This window comes from Ochotona princeps, chromosome 2 (genome assembly GCF_030435755.1).
Source record: "Ochotona princeps isolate mOchPri1 chromosome 2, mOchPri1.hap1, whole genome shotgun sequence".
NCBI lineage: Eukaryota > Metazoa > Chordata > Mammalia > Lagomorpha > Ochotonidae > Ochotona > Ochotona princeps.
The window spans coordinates 114,483,737-114,502,669 of record NC_080833.1 but is presented as its reverse complement, the minus strand read 5'-3'; the positions used below and the strand labels follow the sequence as shown (position 1 = coordinate 114,502,669).

The 18,933-nt window shown below is 42.8% G+C and overlaps 1 protein-coding gene across 1 annotated transcript in view; it reads left to right on the top strand.

Moving 5' to 3' along the window:
• The window catches only part of CD244 (CD244 molecule), a 37,095-nt gene extending 19,286 nt beyond the window's left edge, over positions 1–17,809 (top strand). Inside the window, exons 2-9 of the mRNA XM_058656195.1 lie at positions 3,616–3,945; positions 4,050–4,325; positions 6,094–6,198; positions 6,626–6,856; positions 8,011–8,141; positions 12,864–12,938; positions 14,162–14,218; positions 15,608–17,809. Of these exons, the coding sequence (XP_058512178.1) occupies positions 3,616–3,945; positions 4,050–4,325; positions 6,094–6,198; positions 6,626–6,856; positions 8,011–8,141; positions 12,864–12,938; positions 14,162–14,218; positions 15,608–15,688 (1,286 nt within the window). The 3' untranslated portion in view covers positions 15,689–17,809. The remainder of the gene's footprint in view (positions 1–3,615; positions 3,946–4,049; positions 4,326–6,093; positions 6,199–6,625; positions 6,857–8,010; positions 8,142–12,863; positions 12,939–14,161; positions 14,219–15,607) is intronic.
• Positions 17,810–18,933: the final 1,124 nt, after the last annotated feature.

The following is an 18,933-nucleotide window of genomic DNA, read 5'->3' as shown; positions in this document are numbered from 1 at the left end:
CCTCTCAGCTTTCCAAGAACCTTGCCTGAACTGGTGCTTTTGCTGAGTTTGTGGTTACTTCTGTCACCATTGCCTGTCTTAGCTGATCCATGTCAGATCCCCTGTGGTCTCAGCCCATCAGTGACTTAGATGGGGTGGAAGTTTACTAGCCCCATGCCTGGCTGATGCAATGCACATCTGTTGATTTGGCATCCTGTCTGTGGGGCTTTATCCTTGACCCTTCCAATGACTGACATTGTGACTGACAGTTTGTCTTACATCTTCCAGCTCGTCGCTCTTCGACACTTTTTTGTTAAATATGAGGCGCATATTTGTCATTCTGTATATGACTCTATTAACAACTATTACATCCTACTGGCTTGGATTTGTCCTTTGAATCTATTTTTCTTTTCTATAGCCTAAGAAGTTTGTTCTTTATGGTATGGATCTATTTTTTTGTAATGCTGCCAGTCACTAAGGGCAACTGGTTTTCTACTTTCACTTAGCTATTTGATCTCTAATATTCTGCATGAAGTTTTCACTTTCTGCATTGTTCCCTGTACTCAGAGAACCTTTGAAACTACAGTTCCACCTCCCTGTTCTTCCCCTGAATAAATCCTTCTTACCCACTTCAGACAATAGACTGATGCTTTTCTTTTAACACACATTTTCCATGATGAACAAACACATTCAAAACACTTCCATAAAAATAATTCTTCTTTTAAAAAAGCTTATTTATTTGAGAGGCTGGTTCACTCCCCCAGTGCCTACAATGGCCAGGGCATGACTTGGCTAACTCCATGAGTTGCCTAACTCAGCGTAGGTCTCCCACATTTGCAGGAGGAACTCAATGACTTAGATCATCACTGCTTCCTCCTGGGGTCTTCATTAGCAGGAAGCTGGAGTCAGGAGTCAATTGGGCATCAAACACAGGCAATATGATATGGAATGTGAATGTCCTAATAGTAATTGGAACTGCTAGGCTAAATACCTGTTCCCAAAATAACTTTATTTAAATTAAGTTTAAAATTTTTTCTTAACTGACTCAGTGGTTCTCCAGGGATCTCTCTATGAAAGAGGCTTAGCACTCAAGATGATTGGCTTTACCTGAAGAGTCCATGTTTGAAGTACAGCCCTTCAACGAGAAAGCAGAGACAGCCAAGTCCATGGCACGAAGGCCCCCAAAATGATCTAACCGTATAGTCCTTCACAGGGCGAAGAGTTGTCATTCTAGACCAAAACCACCATTTATATTTAAATTTATTATCTATTTTGAATTAACTTTTAGATGTGCTTATGAGGGAGATATTTTTACTTTTTCTTATGATTATCCAAATAGCCCAACACCATTGATTGAAAAATATCTGGGATCTGGCTAGTATAGTGGGTAAAGCTGCCATCTAAAACACCAACATCACATATGGGCATCAGTTTATTTCTTAGCTGCTCCACAGTTGATCCAACATCATGCTAATGGCCTGGGAAAAGCAGCAGAAGATGTCCCACATTTTTGGGCCCCTGCCATCCATGTGTCTCTGGATCCTAGATTTGGTCTGGCCCAATGCTGATCATTGAAGCCATTTGATGAGTGAGTCAGTGAATGGAAGATTTTCTCTGTCTCTCTGAAACTTTGACTTTCACATATGTAAATAAATTAATAAATTTCCCCTAAAAACACATATGTATAGTTCTATTTCAGTATTCTATTAGCTTTTTCTTGAAATAATGCCATGTGATCTTTTAAAATAGCTTTTTATTTATATAAAGCTAACACACTTCAAGTATTTCTCAATACGGATTTAGGAGTATAGTGATAATTTCCCACCCTCAGACCCACATTCCTCTTCTACCACCTTCCTTCTGTCTTTCTCTTGAAAAAATTTTACAATGACATATTTTAATTTCACTCATCTTCACTATCACAGGCTTAACAATCTATCAGAAAAAGAGTTTAACCCACAGCAAATAAAAAGGAAAGAAAACCTTGCTATTCCTCTAGGGTATAAACCAAAGCTGTAAACAATGATAAATCTCAGAGTGTCAATCTTGTTGATATAGATTTTTTTTTGTAATCTGTATATGAGTTGGTACTCTGTATATGAATTAATACCAACAAGGGAAAACATACAATATTTATCTTTTGGAAACTGGCTTATTTCAATAAGCAAAATAGCTTCCAGGTGCATCCATTTTGTTGAAAAAGATAGGATTTCATTCTCTTTGATGGCTGAGTAGTATTCCGTGGTGTTTACACATCACATTTTCTTTACCCAGTGTTCCACTGATGGACATCTGGGTTGATTCCATATCTTAGGTAACGTGAATCGTGCTGCAATAAAGATGTGTTAACTGTCTATATGCTGACTTCTTTTATTTTGATAAACTCCTACGAGTGGAATGGCTGGATTGTATATGGTAGATCTATTGTCAGACATCTGAGAAATCTCAAATTGTGCTCCATAATGATGCACTAGTTTACTTTCTTACCACAGATGTGCCTTTCCCACACCCTTGCCAGAAATTTTTGCTATTTGATTTTTGGATGATAGCCATTCTAACTGCATTGAGGTGAAACCTATCTGTGGTTTTTATTTGTATTCCCCTGATGATGTAATGTTATCTTAATTTCTGAAATTTTTATGGTAAATCTTGATATTGAGTAGTGAAAGTCTTGTAGTTATTCCAAGTTCTTTACATCTTATATAAAAATTGAAATCAATTTATAACTTTCTACAAGGTAACCTACTAGAATTTTTATTGAAATTGTATTGAATTTATAAGTTAATCTAGAAACAGTTGTTCTTTTTTTAATTAAATTTATTCATTAATTACATTGTGTTCTGATTTCATAGGCACTGGGATTCTCCCCGCACCTCCCCACGCCCTCCCCCCCATGGTGGGTTCCTCCACCTTGTTGCATCACCACAGTTCAAGTTCAGTTGAGATTCCCTTTTAGCAAGCATGTACCAAGCATAGAGTCCAACATCTTATAGTCCAGTCAAGTCCAACAGTTGTTCTTTTAACAGTATCAACTTATGCAACAAAAGTCAGAATATATTCTTCCACTTAGTTAGCTTTCAAAGTTTTTTTATTTTGTAGTTTAAAGTCAGAACTACAAAACTAGAGGAATTTATATCTTCTGCTGCACTCAGTATACAGGTATTAAATATTTCTTGTCAAACATATTTATAGGTATTTAAAACTTTGTGTTGCTGTAAATAGTATAAGTTTCAATGTTTATGGATTTATCCTAGAATGCCAAGTTGACTGAATTTCAAGCTCAGCATTTTTGTAGTGTAACTTGGCCATTTACTTAAGTTCTTTCTAATTCAACCTCCTCGCCTATAAAAATTATGTTAGAAGCTTCTAGGATGATTGTGATGTTGAATAGTTAAAACATTTAAAGTGTTTGGAAAATGCCCATCACATAGTAATTACTTGAGAGATTTCAGCTTGTATTATTGAGCTGCTGGTTTCTTCACATGAGAAGAACAGAACATGGGAGAACGGAGGCAGAGAAGCACATTGGAAGCTCTTTAGATTATCTCCAGTCTTCTTATCTTAAAAGAAGTCACATTCAACTGTCCACACTATTCTTCCTGCCATCTTCACTTTAACTTGGGTTCTTTTCTATAGAACGCCCAGATGTTACTGTCCAAAAGGATGGCGTCGTGGGAATGCCTCTTCAGTTACAGCCCCCATCCTTTACAACACAGATACCATTGGAGTTAAAGTGGAAGATGAAGCTATCCTCTGCAGACAGTAAGGTCTTATGGACTTGGAAGAATGAAACTGGTAAGACCTCTGTCTCTTCGTGTTTGACTAATTCAAACAATACATGGATAATGGAAAACCAGACTCTTCACATCAAGGCAGCAGAGAAGCAGACCAGTGGTCTCTACATATTAGAGATCACCTTTGCTGAGGGGAGAGTTTGCACAATCTGGTTCATTGTTTCTGTGTTTGGTGAGTCTCCAGGGCTTGTTACCCTGCTATCCTGATTCCTGTAATTTATCTCCTCCGATTCCTAGTTTATGCAGAGCCTTTCTGATTAGCATCTCTGCTTCCAGATCATGTCAAGAGGCCTGACATACAGGAGGACTGGAAGCCCCTGTGGACAGGAAGGTGCCAAATGACTCTGTCCTGTCTAGTTTCCATGGAAGGAGATGTGAACTACACTTGGTACAGAGATGGTGAACTGCTCCAGGTGTCGAGAAATGCCACCTTCGTGGAACTGTGGAGTGATGCTAATGGCAAGAACACATATACCTGCAATGTCAGCAACCCTGCCAGCTGGGCAAGTCACACCATCACCATTAACCGGGGCTGTCAGAGTGCCCACCAGGGTATGTGGGGTGCTTCAGCCTATAACAGGGACTGAAGGTGTTGGATCTAAAAGGCAGACTCTTGGGAAAGAAGCCCAGGTGTGAGGTTGCTTGGTTTTGTCTCCCAATGCTTTATAGCATTCCCACAGGGTTCTCTCTGCCTGCAGAGCCAGGCCTGCTCTGATCAGGGATGAATCTAATCCCTGTCTTCTGGAGGGGAAAGTGTATCTTAACTATGGTAGTGCACAGTAGTTTGGCAACTCAGTCCTGCAATGGCTCTTGGACTGCAGAAGGATCCAGTGATATTTAGGAGAATTCTGGTTTATTACATATGTTCATCTGGAGGGTTACTTGAGTTAAATATGCACCACTTTTTATTAGATCAAGACTTATTGCCATCAATAGCAACATTAAAGGAACACAATCAATGTAGTTCCTGACCTTAAGGAAATTATAGCTATATTGGGGCCAAAAAAACTAAGCACTAGTGAGCAAAGATGAACTACCTAAGACAGTGACAAGGACAGTGGCTTTTGGATTATGTCAGTCATGGTTTCATCATCCACTAATTGGCGATTTCAGGCTCTCATCTTCTGTGAACCTCTAATTTTTTTTAAGGTGGGGAGGGTGGGATGGAGTGATGTTAACATGCACTTAACAGAATTGCAGATGTGACATTTTCCAAAGAACCTAATCAGCCAGCACCTGAGACACTGATTTCCTTTCCCTTCTTCCCTTGTTGCTTGGATCATAAATCAGCTCCTTCTCCCAGTATTAAATGAGAAATGCAAATGAGGGGCAGCAGTGAAAGCAGGACAGGAAGGTGAATGGCAGACTTGTCAACACATGGCAGGTATGCAATGAATAATTTTTAAGGATTTGTTTTATTTTTATTTGAAAGGTAGAGTTACAGAGAGAAGGAGAGACTTGCAGAGAGAAGTTTTTCATCCACTGGTTCACTCCCCAAATGCTGCAACAACTGGAGCTGGCCAGTCCAAAACCAGAAGACAGGAGCTTCTTCCAAGTCTCCCATATGGTTGCAGGGACCCAAAGACTTGAACCATCTTTGTCTGCTTTCCCTGGTAACAAGCAGGAAGCTGGATCAGAAGTGGAGCTTCAGAGACACAAACCATTTCCCCATATGGAATGCTGGCATCACAGATAGAAACTTAACCAACTATGCCATGGCATCAGGCCCCACTAAAAGCAAGTGAATGGATGAATGTCACATTTGCTATGCCAGATGCTTTGCATATATATGGGTGCCTCAGAGATTCATAGAAGATGGGAATAAATTCTAGTTTACCTTTGAAGTAAAAATTTTGAAATTCATACATACAGAAGGTCTTCTAAAAGTTCATGAACAATATTTATTATGGAAAAACAACATATGAATTTCAAAAAAATTTTGCACAAAAATCTTTGTTTTTTTAATTCCACTTTCTGTGAGCTTCTTGAAGCAGTTTAATATTAGATCTTGTAATTAACCCACATAGGGAGACAAACCATCTTTTTACAGGAAAGAAACTGTGGCTGAACGGCATTAAGCAAGTAGCACAGAGCTTACAAAGTTAGAATTTAAAACAAATCTGTTGGATAGAAATCCCCCCGCCTTGACATCCCTCAGGAGCCACTCAGCTAAGCAAGGAGACGACATCATTGTTGAATTCATAAGGCATGAGGTCAACACCAAAGAGGGGAGTGGGATTTGAGATGGTCCCTGCAGCGGATGGGTGAGGGCAGGGGAGGAAGAGGGAGTTTTGAGAGCACAGTCTTCTGTGTCTCTTAGGATCCAAATTTCTGCCCTTTTTGGTGGTCATCGTGATTCTGACCATGCTGTTTCTTGGCACCGTCACCTGTTTCTGCGTGTGGAGGAGGAAGAGGAAGCAGTCGGGTAAGTGGAAGGTTGTTGGGGTGTCATTGCCTGCAGCATTGGACTCAGGATCTTGATCCTGTGTCCTGGGAACACAGCCTTGAGGAGGCTGTGTGTGCTTGGTTGGGGGAGGACAAGCCCCAGCTGCTGGGCCCTTTCTCCCGGTTCATGTCTTCAGTGGTGGCTGTTGTATATTTAGTCTAACCCCCAATGTTCAACTTTACCAGTAGGTGGCTGGTGTGAGGGGTGCCTGCCCAGCCTGATGGAAGAGGCATGTCAAGATTGATTGCTCCACTACGTTCTGGATACAGCATCAACCTGTCTCCTTTCTGGACTTTAAGTCTTGCCCAGTTGCCTTAGAGGAGGGACCTGGCAAAAGCAGAATCATGGCCAGGAAGCCCTGTGGGGGTTCCAACAACTGTGTTTTTTTGCTTTTCTACTCTTGCAGAGACCAGCCCCACGGAATTTCTGACAGTTTATGAAGATATCAAGGAGTTGAAAATGAGAAGTCAAGTATGGCATCCTGGGGGCTGGAGTCTTTCTCAATGGGTCTGGAAAAATGCTCTTTTGGGGATGGGCATTCAGAGCTGGCACAGAGAGCTGCTCAGCTGTCCTCTGCAAGGGGCCCTCAGCCATCCCCAGCTGTCTTTTCTCTGCACAGCTTTTTGGCTGTGGTCATGAGGAAAAGTGGAAAACAGAAGGCTGAGTAAATAGAGTGTCAAGGGAGGCAGCATCTTGGTGCAGATGCACTTGCTAAGAAGGGATGGAGCATGTCAGAAATCATTAGCAGAAGGCAGTCTATTGCTGCTTCCTTCCCATGGCACCTTACTTCTTTCCCATGACACCCTTGGCACCCTTCCCATGGCACCCTCATTTTTGCCCAGTGTCATTAACTGGGATGTAGTGCTAGGAGGAATGCTACTTTAAAAAGATTGTGTCAGTCACAAACTCTAACCTTCCTAGGAAGCCTGGAGTTACCTTCATGGTCTCTGAATTATTATGTAAGCTGGGGTGGCGTGACAGCCAAACCACAACAGTTCTGTAACTGGCTCAGTGATTTGCACTCATACCCTTTTGGAAGGAAGAGGTCTGAGTCTGCCTGAAGTGCTAGAAGGAGTGACCAACCAAGCCCAGAGCAGAAGGTCTCTTACCAGCTCGCTGCAGGCAGCAGTCAATTCTGCCCACCACCCTTGGCTGCAGAAGAGGATACCTCCTCAGCAGATGTCTCCATCTCTGTGCCCCTGAGCAAGCAAGGCATGGTGGCAGAGGACAGAGGGCAGGCCTTGTCTCCCACTGCCTCTGAACTGCTGTGTGAAGGGGCAGCACGGATGGGGAGGAAGTGCCTTCCTGGCATCTGGCTGCAGGATGTAGTCTTGCAGAGAAAGCACATGTGGCCAAACTGCTCTGTCCTGGTCATACTAAGTAACTTGGGCGTTGTGTCCAAGCCTCCACACAGCCCTGTAGCTGCCCAGGGGAATGCTGACCATGAAGTCTGGAGCCAGGGAAGGGTTTACAGTGTTTAAATCTTCTGAATTCTGGTACCCTGAGTCAAAGCTCAGGTAACAGCCCTTCTTGCAGCTCAGCCAGTTATTGATGGTTGTGTGGCCAATTTCATGGAGACATGATTGAAATAAGGAAGAGTTTCTACATCACCAGGAGAGAGAGACAGAATCCCCTGGGTGGGGTTGTGTGAGGCCCTTCCAACCTGTTCTCTGCTCCTCTACACAAATTGCTTTCCCCTGTCTCCCTCCCCTCCACCAGCTCCCCACACCCAGCCTCCCAGGAGTCATTGCATTTCCTTTATGCTGTCTTCCCCTGCTCCCATCACTCCAGCTACCTATCCCATGTCTGTGCAGGAGCAGCAGCAGCAGGAGCAGCAGCAGCAGCAGGAGCAGAAGGAGCAAGAGGAGGAGCAGCAGAAACCCCCAGAAGGGAGCACCATCTACTCCATGATCCATGCTCAGGTACCACTCTGGTAATCCTAATCCGTTCTGTACCCACCCCAAGGGCCCCCTAATGCACTCTCTACATGCACAGCTTTAAATGGCAGGATGAGACCTCAGGGTTTGGAGTCCAGAAGTCAGCTTGGTTTAAATGGCCTTAAGAAATTATTTGAAAATTCCCATGTGGCGATGAGCAGAGCTGGGAAGCTTGGGAAAAGGTATCTTTTCTTCAAGCTTGATACAGTCTGGCCGAGTAAAGCCGCAGGAGGAGGGTTAAACACCTGTGAGAGAACTCAGCTGCTGTTTTCCCTTCCTGCTGCTTCCAACACGTTAAACACTTGTACGTCGTCGTCGTCTTCTTCTTCTTCTTCTTCTTCTTCTTCTTCTTCTTCTTCTTCTTCTTCTTCTTATTCTTCCTTAAGTCTTCAGTCTCGATTTCTCCAGTTTTCAGCAAAGAATAGAGCTGTCTTGCTCCCTTTTGCTTTATTGCATATTAAAGTAACGCCCATTTTCTTAATAAATGTCATGTAGCCTGATGATTTGGTTCTAATACTTCATATGTGCTTTAAATCCCAAATCACAGATGAGGAAATTGAGATGCAGGTTAATTCAGTGTGCTTCAGGCCACATAGCTAGGTAGTGACAATGATGAGCCAGGTGATTCATGGGTCCCTATCCTCCTTCCTCTCTGGCCCCTGACATTCTGGGATTACAGAAATTCTCTCATGAGCTGGAGAAGCCTCCTGTAATATTGGCAGCCGAGAAATGGTCTCGATAACCTAACACTTTTGGGCAAAACACTGCCACCTTGTGGCCAGTGATAAAAAATATCTTGATAAGAATTTGAAAAATGTTGGGTAGTAACTGTATCATGAAAAATATATGAGGAAAGGGATCTGTAATCCTGTATTTATAGCAGCACAACCTACAATAGCAAATGCATAGAAACAACACAGACGTCCATTAAAAGAGGAGAGGATAAAGAAACTGTGATACGGGCTTGGCGGCGTGGCCTAGTGGCTAAAGTCCTCGCCTTGAACGTGCCATGATCCCATGTGGGCGCCGGTTCTAATCCCGGCGGCTTCACTTCTCATCCAGCTCCCTGTTTGTGGCCTGGGAAAGCAGTCGAGGACGGCCCAAGGCCTTGGGACCCGGCACCCATGTGGGAGACCTGGAAGAGGTTCCTGGCTCCTGGCTCTGGATTGGCACAGCACCGACTGTTGTGGTCACTTGGGGAGTGAATCATCAGACGGAAGATCTTCCTTTCTGTCTCTCCTCCTCTCTGTATATCTGACTTTGTAATAAAAATGAATAAATCTTTCTTAAAAAAAAAAAAAAAGAAACTGTGATACATCTACTCCATAGAATACTACTCAGCCATTTACAGGAATGGATTTTTTTAACCTTAGGGGGTTTATTCCAATGGGGCAGGAATGGATAGAGGTGGTGGGAGAGCGATAAGAAAAAAGGGGAAGAGCTAAAGGAATGGAATTTTACCATTTGCAATCAAATGGTCCCAATTAGAGACCGTTATGCACAATGAATAAATCAATCTCAAAAGAACAATCATATGTTCTTCCTGATATAAGGTGACCTTCATACAAAACACAAGATCAATGGCCCTTTCAATGTTTCTGCTACATGTCATGGGTTTTGACATTTTTGTTTTTATTTTCATTTCTTCAAAAAAGTTTTTCCTTATTAGTTTCTTCACTGACTCATAGTTCATACAGTAGCATCGTTTGCTTCAAAAAGGGTTTTTTTATTTTTTTATTTTTTTCATTTCCATTTATTCAGAGACACATTAGTCATTCAGTAGCATGCTATTTAACTTCATGTTGTTGTAATTTGCTATTTTTCTTCGTGTTGCTGATTTTGTTTTATAGCTTTTCATTTAAGGGGGATATATAGTAACTGTGTAATCAAGACTATCACATACAGATGTGAAGATACAATGTAGTATGCATCTCGACTTCCAAATTAATGATGGACTCCCAATGAAACTATTAAATATATCTTGACAATAGAATGCTGGACTCTCTGCCATTCTCTGGCAGAATGATGGACTTAGGATTGTTTATGAAGGACTATACTACTGTAATAATTTGAGGGAAATCAATGGGGGAGAGGGATTCAGGAAGGGGGTAACACATATCCCAGAGCCTATGGAACTGTATCATAAAATATTAAAAAAAGGAAAAAATAATAAAAATGCTGAGTAGCTGAAGCAGTAGCATCTTTTAAAAAACTTTGTTGCTAAGTTATAGATCCAACAAAACCTGATTGTAAGAATTGTCCATGACTGCTAATTCTACTTCTTCTATATGGAACTCCAATGAGAGAAACTGCAGTTCATTAAAAGAAGCGCTCCTCTCAGCCTTGGGTGTTGAGTGAGGGTGAGATCAGAGCATTTTAAAACGAGGGTGGACTTTTGTCTCAGAGACCACCTAGCCCAAATCCACATGGGCAAAGAGCAGCACTTGCGTGTTTAGAAAATTGTTCATGAGAATCTTGGGTTTGAGTGCTGCTTCTGTGTGCACAATGTCTCTATGGGCTACTTACACTTTGAGAGCGTCATCTGTGCTACAGGTAAGCTGTGGCCATTCTCATCTTGTGGAATGGTCTCGAGGATAAAGCAAACATGTGCATATGAAGTAACTGTCCTCAATGCAAGTGGGACCAGCTCTTAGGTTGTCTGACTGCCCCATTAGTCCAGGTTCTTCTCAGTACCAGGTACATCTCCTATCTGGGCAAGGTAGAGATGACATTCTGAGGGTTGTGCTGGATCCATGATTCTTTGGTTTTTTTTTTTATTAATTATTTTGCATTATGTGACAGTTTCATAGGCTCTGGAAATCCCCCCACCCCTCCCCACGCCCCTCCCTCCTGGTGGATTCCTCCACCTTGATGCAGTATTACAGTTCAAATTCAATCAAGATTCTTTCCTTGCAAACGTATACCAAGCATAGAGTCCAGCTACTTATTGTCCAGATGGGTTGAACAGTTTCTTGGGGAGACCATTTCTGGTCCGAAGTTAGAGCTGGTAGAATATCATCCCAGTCAATCAAGAGTCCCAATATAACATCAACAGCAATTTGCAACATTATGGAATTGACATGGTTTTGAGTAACCAGTATGTTAAAAAAAAAGAGCAAGTTCTTAACCACAACCTATGATTAGCTCATTGACATTTCAATTTTAGTTTATATACAGGACCGGCTGCTATATACCTTAAAATGGCTATAAGGTACCATTCAGCTGTCTCGTGTCTATTTCATTTTCGTATTTAGCCATTTGTTGTGTTGAAGTATAATTTTGCTGATCTTGGCAAATTTTAGGGTAATCTAGACTGGCTTGTAACTCTAACAAGACATTTGTCGACATTTAAGGTGCAGAACATTTTTTTTGGGGGGGGTGTGGTGTGCAGGAAAATCCTCAACACCATGGTGAGGAGTGACTAATCTTTGTGTCCCACCCAGCGAGGCATGAGCCAATCCACGCCAGCTCTTTCCTGTCAGATTCCAACCAATACTTTTTGTTGTTTGTCTATTTATTTTAGGTTTTTTTAGTTTGTATGATTGTTTGTTTGCTGTGAGGGGTTTTCGGAGCAATCCCGATGGTCATCGCGAGGGAGAGTGGGGATCCAGAGTTGGAGCCAGGCTCAGACCAGAGAAAAGCTCTCCTCCCTGGTCCCGAAGGACGTTTATTGTTCTTCTGTTTCTGCGGACTGCTCAGGGCTTCTGGTTGTCTTTCCGATGACCTTGGTTTCTGCACGGTAGTGTTTGGACTTCTTCTATCCCCTGCGGAAGCTCTGGTTGGGGGTGGGTGACCTCAGAGTACTCGGCCTCCGAGGCCATCCAATTCCCTGTGGCCTCCTTGGCAGTTGGGGTATAGTCCTTGTTGCTCGTATTAATAGTTTTGTGGTGAAGGTCTGGGAGTCTTGATGGTTGGGATCCAAGCTTCCTCCTTACCACCTGCTCCACTCTGGAGTGCCCCCCTGCTCCATGCACATGACCTCCTGTTAAGAGGTTGTCAGGATCGCACCCGATTCCCCCCTCATGCATTGGTATAGTAGTTTTACTATTGTTTAGTGCCGTTTTAGTCTGTTGTCTATGAATTACCAGATTTGATCTTGATAGGCTATATTGTACTTTTTCCTCACTCTTTTTATGGTCCTGAAAGACTTCCCTGCACTCCCTCCCCATTACGGATTAACATAGCATATTGAGGGTATAGTAGGTTTTACAGTTTTTCGATGTAGATCTTAAGTATTCTGACATTAATTGTTGGTTTATAGATTATATCGCATTATCTTATTGCATTGGATACAGGTTGTTAGAGATTGCACTAATATTACAATATACAGGTACTATCTTCCAAGTTGTCATCTTTTCATCTCAGATTAAGGCAAACATGTGGTATTTAACCTTTTGGGATTGGTTCATTTCTCTTAGCATGATGGATTCCAGTCGGGCCCATTTGACCACAAAGAACTGCATTTCGTTTTTTTTTAATAGCTGAGTAGTATTCCATAGAGTAGATGAACCATAGCTTTCTTATCCAGTCTTCTATTGATGGGCATTTTGGTTGCTTCCAGGTTTTTGCGATTGTAGATTGTGCTGCTATGAACATAGGCGTGCATGTTGGTTTCTTGTGTAAGAGATGTTTTGGATATATCCCTAGGAGTGCTATTGCTGGGCTGGATCCATGATTCTGAAATGGTTTTCTTTCTCTTCTCATTAGGTACCTGCTTCTGTTTCACAAGATGCTTCAAATGCATCAAATACACTGTATGCATTCGTACAGACCTCGCGGAAGGTGAGTCTCTCCCCCTTCCTCCCAGGCACTACTAAGGTAGCTGTGTGTTTGGCATGTGTGTATGTGTGTGTGTGTGTGTGTGTGTGTGTGTGTGTGCGCGCGCGCACGCACATGCAGGGATGAGTTTGCAGAAAGTGTGTGTATATGGACTTGTTCTCCATTGTATATATTTATGAAGAGCTTTTATTAACTGATTTTAGATGCTAAGAGGCTAACAAGAAATGCCTTCCTGAGTCTATATACAGAAAAGGAATAATTCTGAAACTTAATGACTAGTGAATAATAGGATTTTCCAAAAGTTTTTTTCTTTGTGGGGAGAGTGTGGGAGGAGGAGGTTGCTGGGGCAAAGGTCAGAAAGGAAGTGGTCTGTGCAGAGGAACCACAGGATCTTGCAAGAGCAGCTAGCCCTACAGCTGAGATAATGGAGAGGTTACATAGGCAGATCCTTACCTGGAGCTGGAGGTGGGGACCAGACATGGAGCAACATACTGTTGATTCTCAGGGGCCAGAGGTTCTGACCAACTAGCTGCTAGTGGAGGCCTCCTGACTGAGGGGAGCCTGTACATCTACTGAGCTCCTCATCTTCAGTGAGGTCACATATGTACCTGAATCTGGACTAGGTAATCCGGTGGCTGTGGCCATCCTTTCTACCTTGTGTGGGAAGGGATGGGAGGAGTGGTGTTCCCAAGGTTGGAGTCACAGCGTAAAGCTGTGAGCCTTGATGTGATGCTTGGGAAGCTTGGAATTCGTGAAAGTCCATGCAACCATGGAAGTCATGGACTGTATGTTTGATACAGTTTAGAACACATTTTTCAGGTTTTTACTCCACTGTCTTTCAATAAGTCCTTGAATCAATGTGCGCCTCCCATGAGAGTGAGTTGTGGATTAAGCACCACAGTACAAGTCTGTATAGATGTTGCTAGACACTGCACCAGGAATGTAATGTGTGTGTGTGGGGGGGGGGTATGGTTGCTTTATGCATATATGGGTGTGAGATGCTAAGCTCTGACTTTGGGGCAGATGTATCTTCATATGCAATTATGCATTTTCCCTTTCTTGGAAACCATAAATATCAGTGTTTATTCCTGAGTGAGAGATTGTATTCACTGGCTGAGAATATCCCCAGGGGGTTCTGGGTCCCAAGTCTCCTTTAGAACCCCTCATATCAGGCTGGAATGTCATTAAACCTGAAATGAAGAATTCTTTACTCTGTGAATTTCTAGTCTGCATCCAAGGAGAAGACCCGCAGCTCTCCTGTCAGTTACTCCATCTACGATGAGGTAGGATTCTGGAACTTCTCTTAAGTGGGTTTGTTTCTGCAACAAAGCACTGATATCCAGTTCAGGGGTGTTTAGGAAAAGGTTATCCACATGGTTTTAGAGTTTCAGCCATTTGAGCAGAAGGGGGGGTCTTCTAATCCAAATCTTCATTTTTTAATTCATATATTTTATTTGAAATGTAAAGTGGCAGAAAAAGCCAGATAGAGAGAAAGCCCATATGCTGTTTGACCCCTTAAAGGCTCACATCATACAGAACTGAACCAGGTCAAAGCCAGGAGCCAAGATCCAGGCATTCAATCCAGGATGCTCACATAGGTGGCAGGGCCAAGTATTGGGGCCATTATCTGCTGCCTCCTATAGCATGCATTAACAGGAAGCTAGAATCAGGAGCAGAGCCAGGGACCGAATCCTGGCACCTGGATATGGAATGTGAGCACTCCGAGTTGCTTCTTAACCTCTGTAACAAAAGCCTGTATGCCAACTATTCATTTCAGAGATTAATATATGGAGGCTCAAGGAGAGCCAGCGTGTAACACAAGGTCATATGAAATTGGACTCTCACTGGACTCGGGTTGTACATTATGGTTGTCCCTAAGCTAGTTCCCAGGTTGTGAGCCACAAGTGTTCCAAAGGTTTGAGTGTATGTTGTGGGAGGATCAGGGGAGGAGGAGGTCAGTGTGTGGATGATAAATGATTCTAAATGAGTTCCCTGAAATCAGATTGGGGATTATTCAAAGACATGAGTGTTCTGAGGCTTCTGCTGGGGTGAATGATCTACAAGGGGCCAAACCTGGTGGCTGAATTGGTTCCCCTCAGGTCATTTAGAGAGTGAATGTGCATGTGGCAGTCAGGAGAAGACTCAAACTTTAAGGTCATGTTATATAAGGCAACCTGACAGTGTCTTCCATGAATTGCCTCATCTAGTCTCCACATGTTGGTATATGACTGGTATAACTACACTTCTCACTTGCCTGGAGAAATGACTGTGTGCATATCACCCCCACTCATTAGCCTCATACCACACCCAACCTCCATCTGCAGTCCAGTAAAGATGTTGTAACTGGTCACAAGGGAGATGGTGAGTGGGTTGCTGCTGCAATCTCCAGCACTTCAGCTGAAGCCCAACATGAAAGCTGGCTGAACAGACTGGCTTTCTACAGGAAATGGGCGGGCCTCAGCAGCACTGGGGATCTGGACAAAGCATAGTGTGGTTAAGAAAAGCACCAGAATTGAAAGCAGTGGGATTGGATTTAGACTAGTTGTCTGCTCTAAGGATTTTGTTCTACTACTCCAAACCTCATTTACTCAATATGTAAAATGGGGACACAGTTTCATACTCCACAGGAGCTCCTAGTGAGTAGGTCTGAAGTTTTTTCTTTTCTTCTACAGGTTGGAAGCAAAACACCTAAAGCACAGAACCCTGCTCGATTGAGTCGCAAAGAGCTGGAGCACTTTGATATTTATCCTTAGGTGCTGGAGCCATTCTCACTTCTCCGACACATTAGTATCTGCTTTGGGAATTAGCACAGTGAATGATGCTACAGGAATCTCTACAGGAAAGTTCCTAGTCAGGAAAGGATGTGGGAATTTTTTGATGGCCTATGTTTTGTTTTGAAGATGATTTCTCACAATCATGATAAGCATACATCTGTTAAGTTATATCTCCAAACTAACAGCCAGGACACAAATGGATGGAAATGCTGGATCATTCATAGATCACATCTCAGGTACTAGTAATCTGTCAAATGTTACGTAAATGCTGTTGGTGCTGATATTAGCATGGAGATTCCCTTTCTTGGGTTTCCTAATCTGTTCCTTGGCTCCCATTCTCCCAGATCTTGAATGACTGCATTTCCTCTCCCTGCCTAGATTTATCTTCCAAAGCAAGAAGAGGAAATAATGATGGTGACTTCAGGGCAGAGTAAGATGTCCTCCTTTGTGAGGTACATTTTTGGGATGCTGGCATATTCTCTGAGATCAGAGCTTGAGCTTGACTCACACGAAGATGAACAACTTTCTCCCGTATCTTACACCCTACTTCTAGCCAGCTGGTCACAAAGGGGCATGGGCAGACATGAGAGTTGATGTGCAAAGCAACCCATCTCTGAAAAAGAAAGCTCATCCAGGGGGCAGGTGCTTGGTGTAGCAGGAGTGAAGTCAGTGCTTTGGAAGTCTCCATTTCATAGCACAGTGCCTGGATTCAGTCCTGGCTTCCCTGATTCTCATCCAGCCCTCTGCTAATACATAGCCTTTGAGGCAGTAGATGATGGCTCAAATGCTATGGTTTCTACCAACCACATGAGAGATTTGGATTAGGTTCCAGACTCCTTGCTCTGGCATGGCCCAGCCCTGACTGTTAAAGGCATTAATAGAAAAAACAAACCCAGTGAATGGAGGAATTTGTGTGTGTGTTTCCCTCCCTTTCAAGGAAAATGAAAATAAGTAAATATTTTGAGAAGAGAGAAAACGCACTTAGAGAACATGCTTTATCATCAAGGCAAGACCAATTTTACCCTCAGTGTGCGTACGCTGTTTGACAAAGACACAGTATAAGAAAGGTACTGTGACTCCTTCCCAGAAGAGGTAGTCTGTTAGAAACCACATTCTAGTGAGATTTGGTGCCCTGATGATGCTCCCCATGGTACACACTGCAGGAGAGTTTAAGGCAGCTGAATGGTGACTACGAAACAAGAGGAGCTAGGCACTACACTGGTTGCCCAAGGCTTTAAGACAAACTTTTCAACAAGGTTGTGAGGAGTAGGGCCAAGTCTAAGAAACAGAAGAGGGTGAACTGGAAGAGGACTTACTCAGAGACCACAACAGGGGACAGTGCACAGAGCCTGTGTCTGAAGATGTAAATTTTATTCAGATCTATGTTGTTACATGGAAAGAATCTATATCCCTTGCCTGAATCAAACATATGCGTCTTTTTGCATATGCTACATTCTTACTTTCTATAGCAGCCAAAGGGTACTTGCAGGCCATTCATAAGAACTTGTCCATTTAAATACTGCTGGAGAAGGATCTGGCTCCTTGGAAAGCTGCCAAGGTCCTTCTGCCTTGTTCTTATCTGGGAAACAGAAAACCAACAGCAACAGCCATTTAGTCTGATGAAGGAGAGTTGAGGTGTGCCCTGCCTGACTGTACCAGGCCAGGCTGACTTCTCTCTCTGAGAGAAATACAGACAGGCTACATATATTAAGGCCCACGCAGAGGCTGAAACCCAAGGAAATACAGGCCTAGGGGATCTGAGGCTGACGTTAGGAGCTGAGCTGTAGAGTCAAGTAGCTCAGTGGGCAAAGACAGCAGGAAATGATGGTGGTCAGAACAGATCAGATAAACACCAGAGTCACTGGCCATTGACTATTGCTGGCCTCTCACATGTCCCATGCGATGCAGATCTTGAACTAGCCAGATTTATATAATCAGCAGAAAAGACTCAAGGGCTCAGGGCTTTGAGAAATGGTCAATGGGAGGTACTACATACACAGCCCCATCATCTTGTGTGATTGGTTGTTGGTGAAACCCCCCAAGGTAAGCCCCACCACTCTGTGTGAAGAAGTGCCTGAGCTCCTGAGAGACTGTGCAGAGACCACAGAAGCCACACTGCCACCACCACCTGAGTAGGGGGAAAGCAAAACTGCAGAACTGTGTGGCATCAAAGGCATGGAGGGCTGCAAGGTGCATGAAATACAAATGCACACTGGAGCACCCGTCATCTTGCAAAGGAATCAGGCATGACACTTCTTATGACAGAGATAGGATGGCAGCCACAGTTTAGGGGGAGAAGAGATTTTGTGGCTATTCTGCACCCAGACTGGGCAACAAGGAGAGAGATTATTTTTAGTAAATATGGGAAAGTTTATATGAAGAAGATCTTTTGACCACTCAAAAAATACAAAAAATGTATACCTATAGCAGTAAAAATATATGCAGCAAATAATATACATCTTTCTCAGGATTATCAGTTCCTTCCTGGAGGCAGCTACTGACAACTTTTTGTATTTCCTCCCTGTTTGTCGTCCTGCAGAGAGAGCTCTTGGTGCACAGAGTCGATAATTGCACACATAGACTACAAAGTATATTATGAGCAAATGACTTTTAAAGATTGAGGGTCACATAGGCATAAGTGAGGAGGGTTTGCAACAGGATGTAACTTACATGTACACATGCAAAGGATTCAATAAACAATGTGTTTTTAAGTAGGCTACTAATAATTACACAGTGTGCACATGAAAGAAACTGGAAAAAAAACCCCACTTCTGTTTGATCCTTTACCAAAGCTTGAGGATCAGGGGGTTCCTATGCCCATTTTCCCAATCCCAACTGCTTCAGGACCTTTGCCCTGAGTTCTTGGAGATTTCTCACAAGATTACAGTTGCTTATGGTTATATATTGGCGAGGTTTCCTGGCGTACAGATTCCTGTTTTCCTACACTTCCAGAACTCATCTATGCCTTTAAAGTGTAGGTTTTTCTTATGTAACTGATAGCATACAATACTTGCTGTCCTGGATTTAGTTCCCAACAATGTATCTTGGCATTTGTTTCATGTCAGCATGTATATCCTTTATTTTCTTTAATAGTGGCGTAGCTTGCAATTGCATGGACATATTACCTCATATCTACCTGCATTCTTGCTATGTGGACATTTAAATATTTCACATAATACTACAGTGAAAATCATTTTTACAAAAATCGTTGTGTCCATATGTGA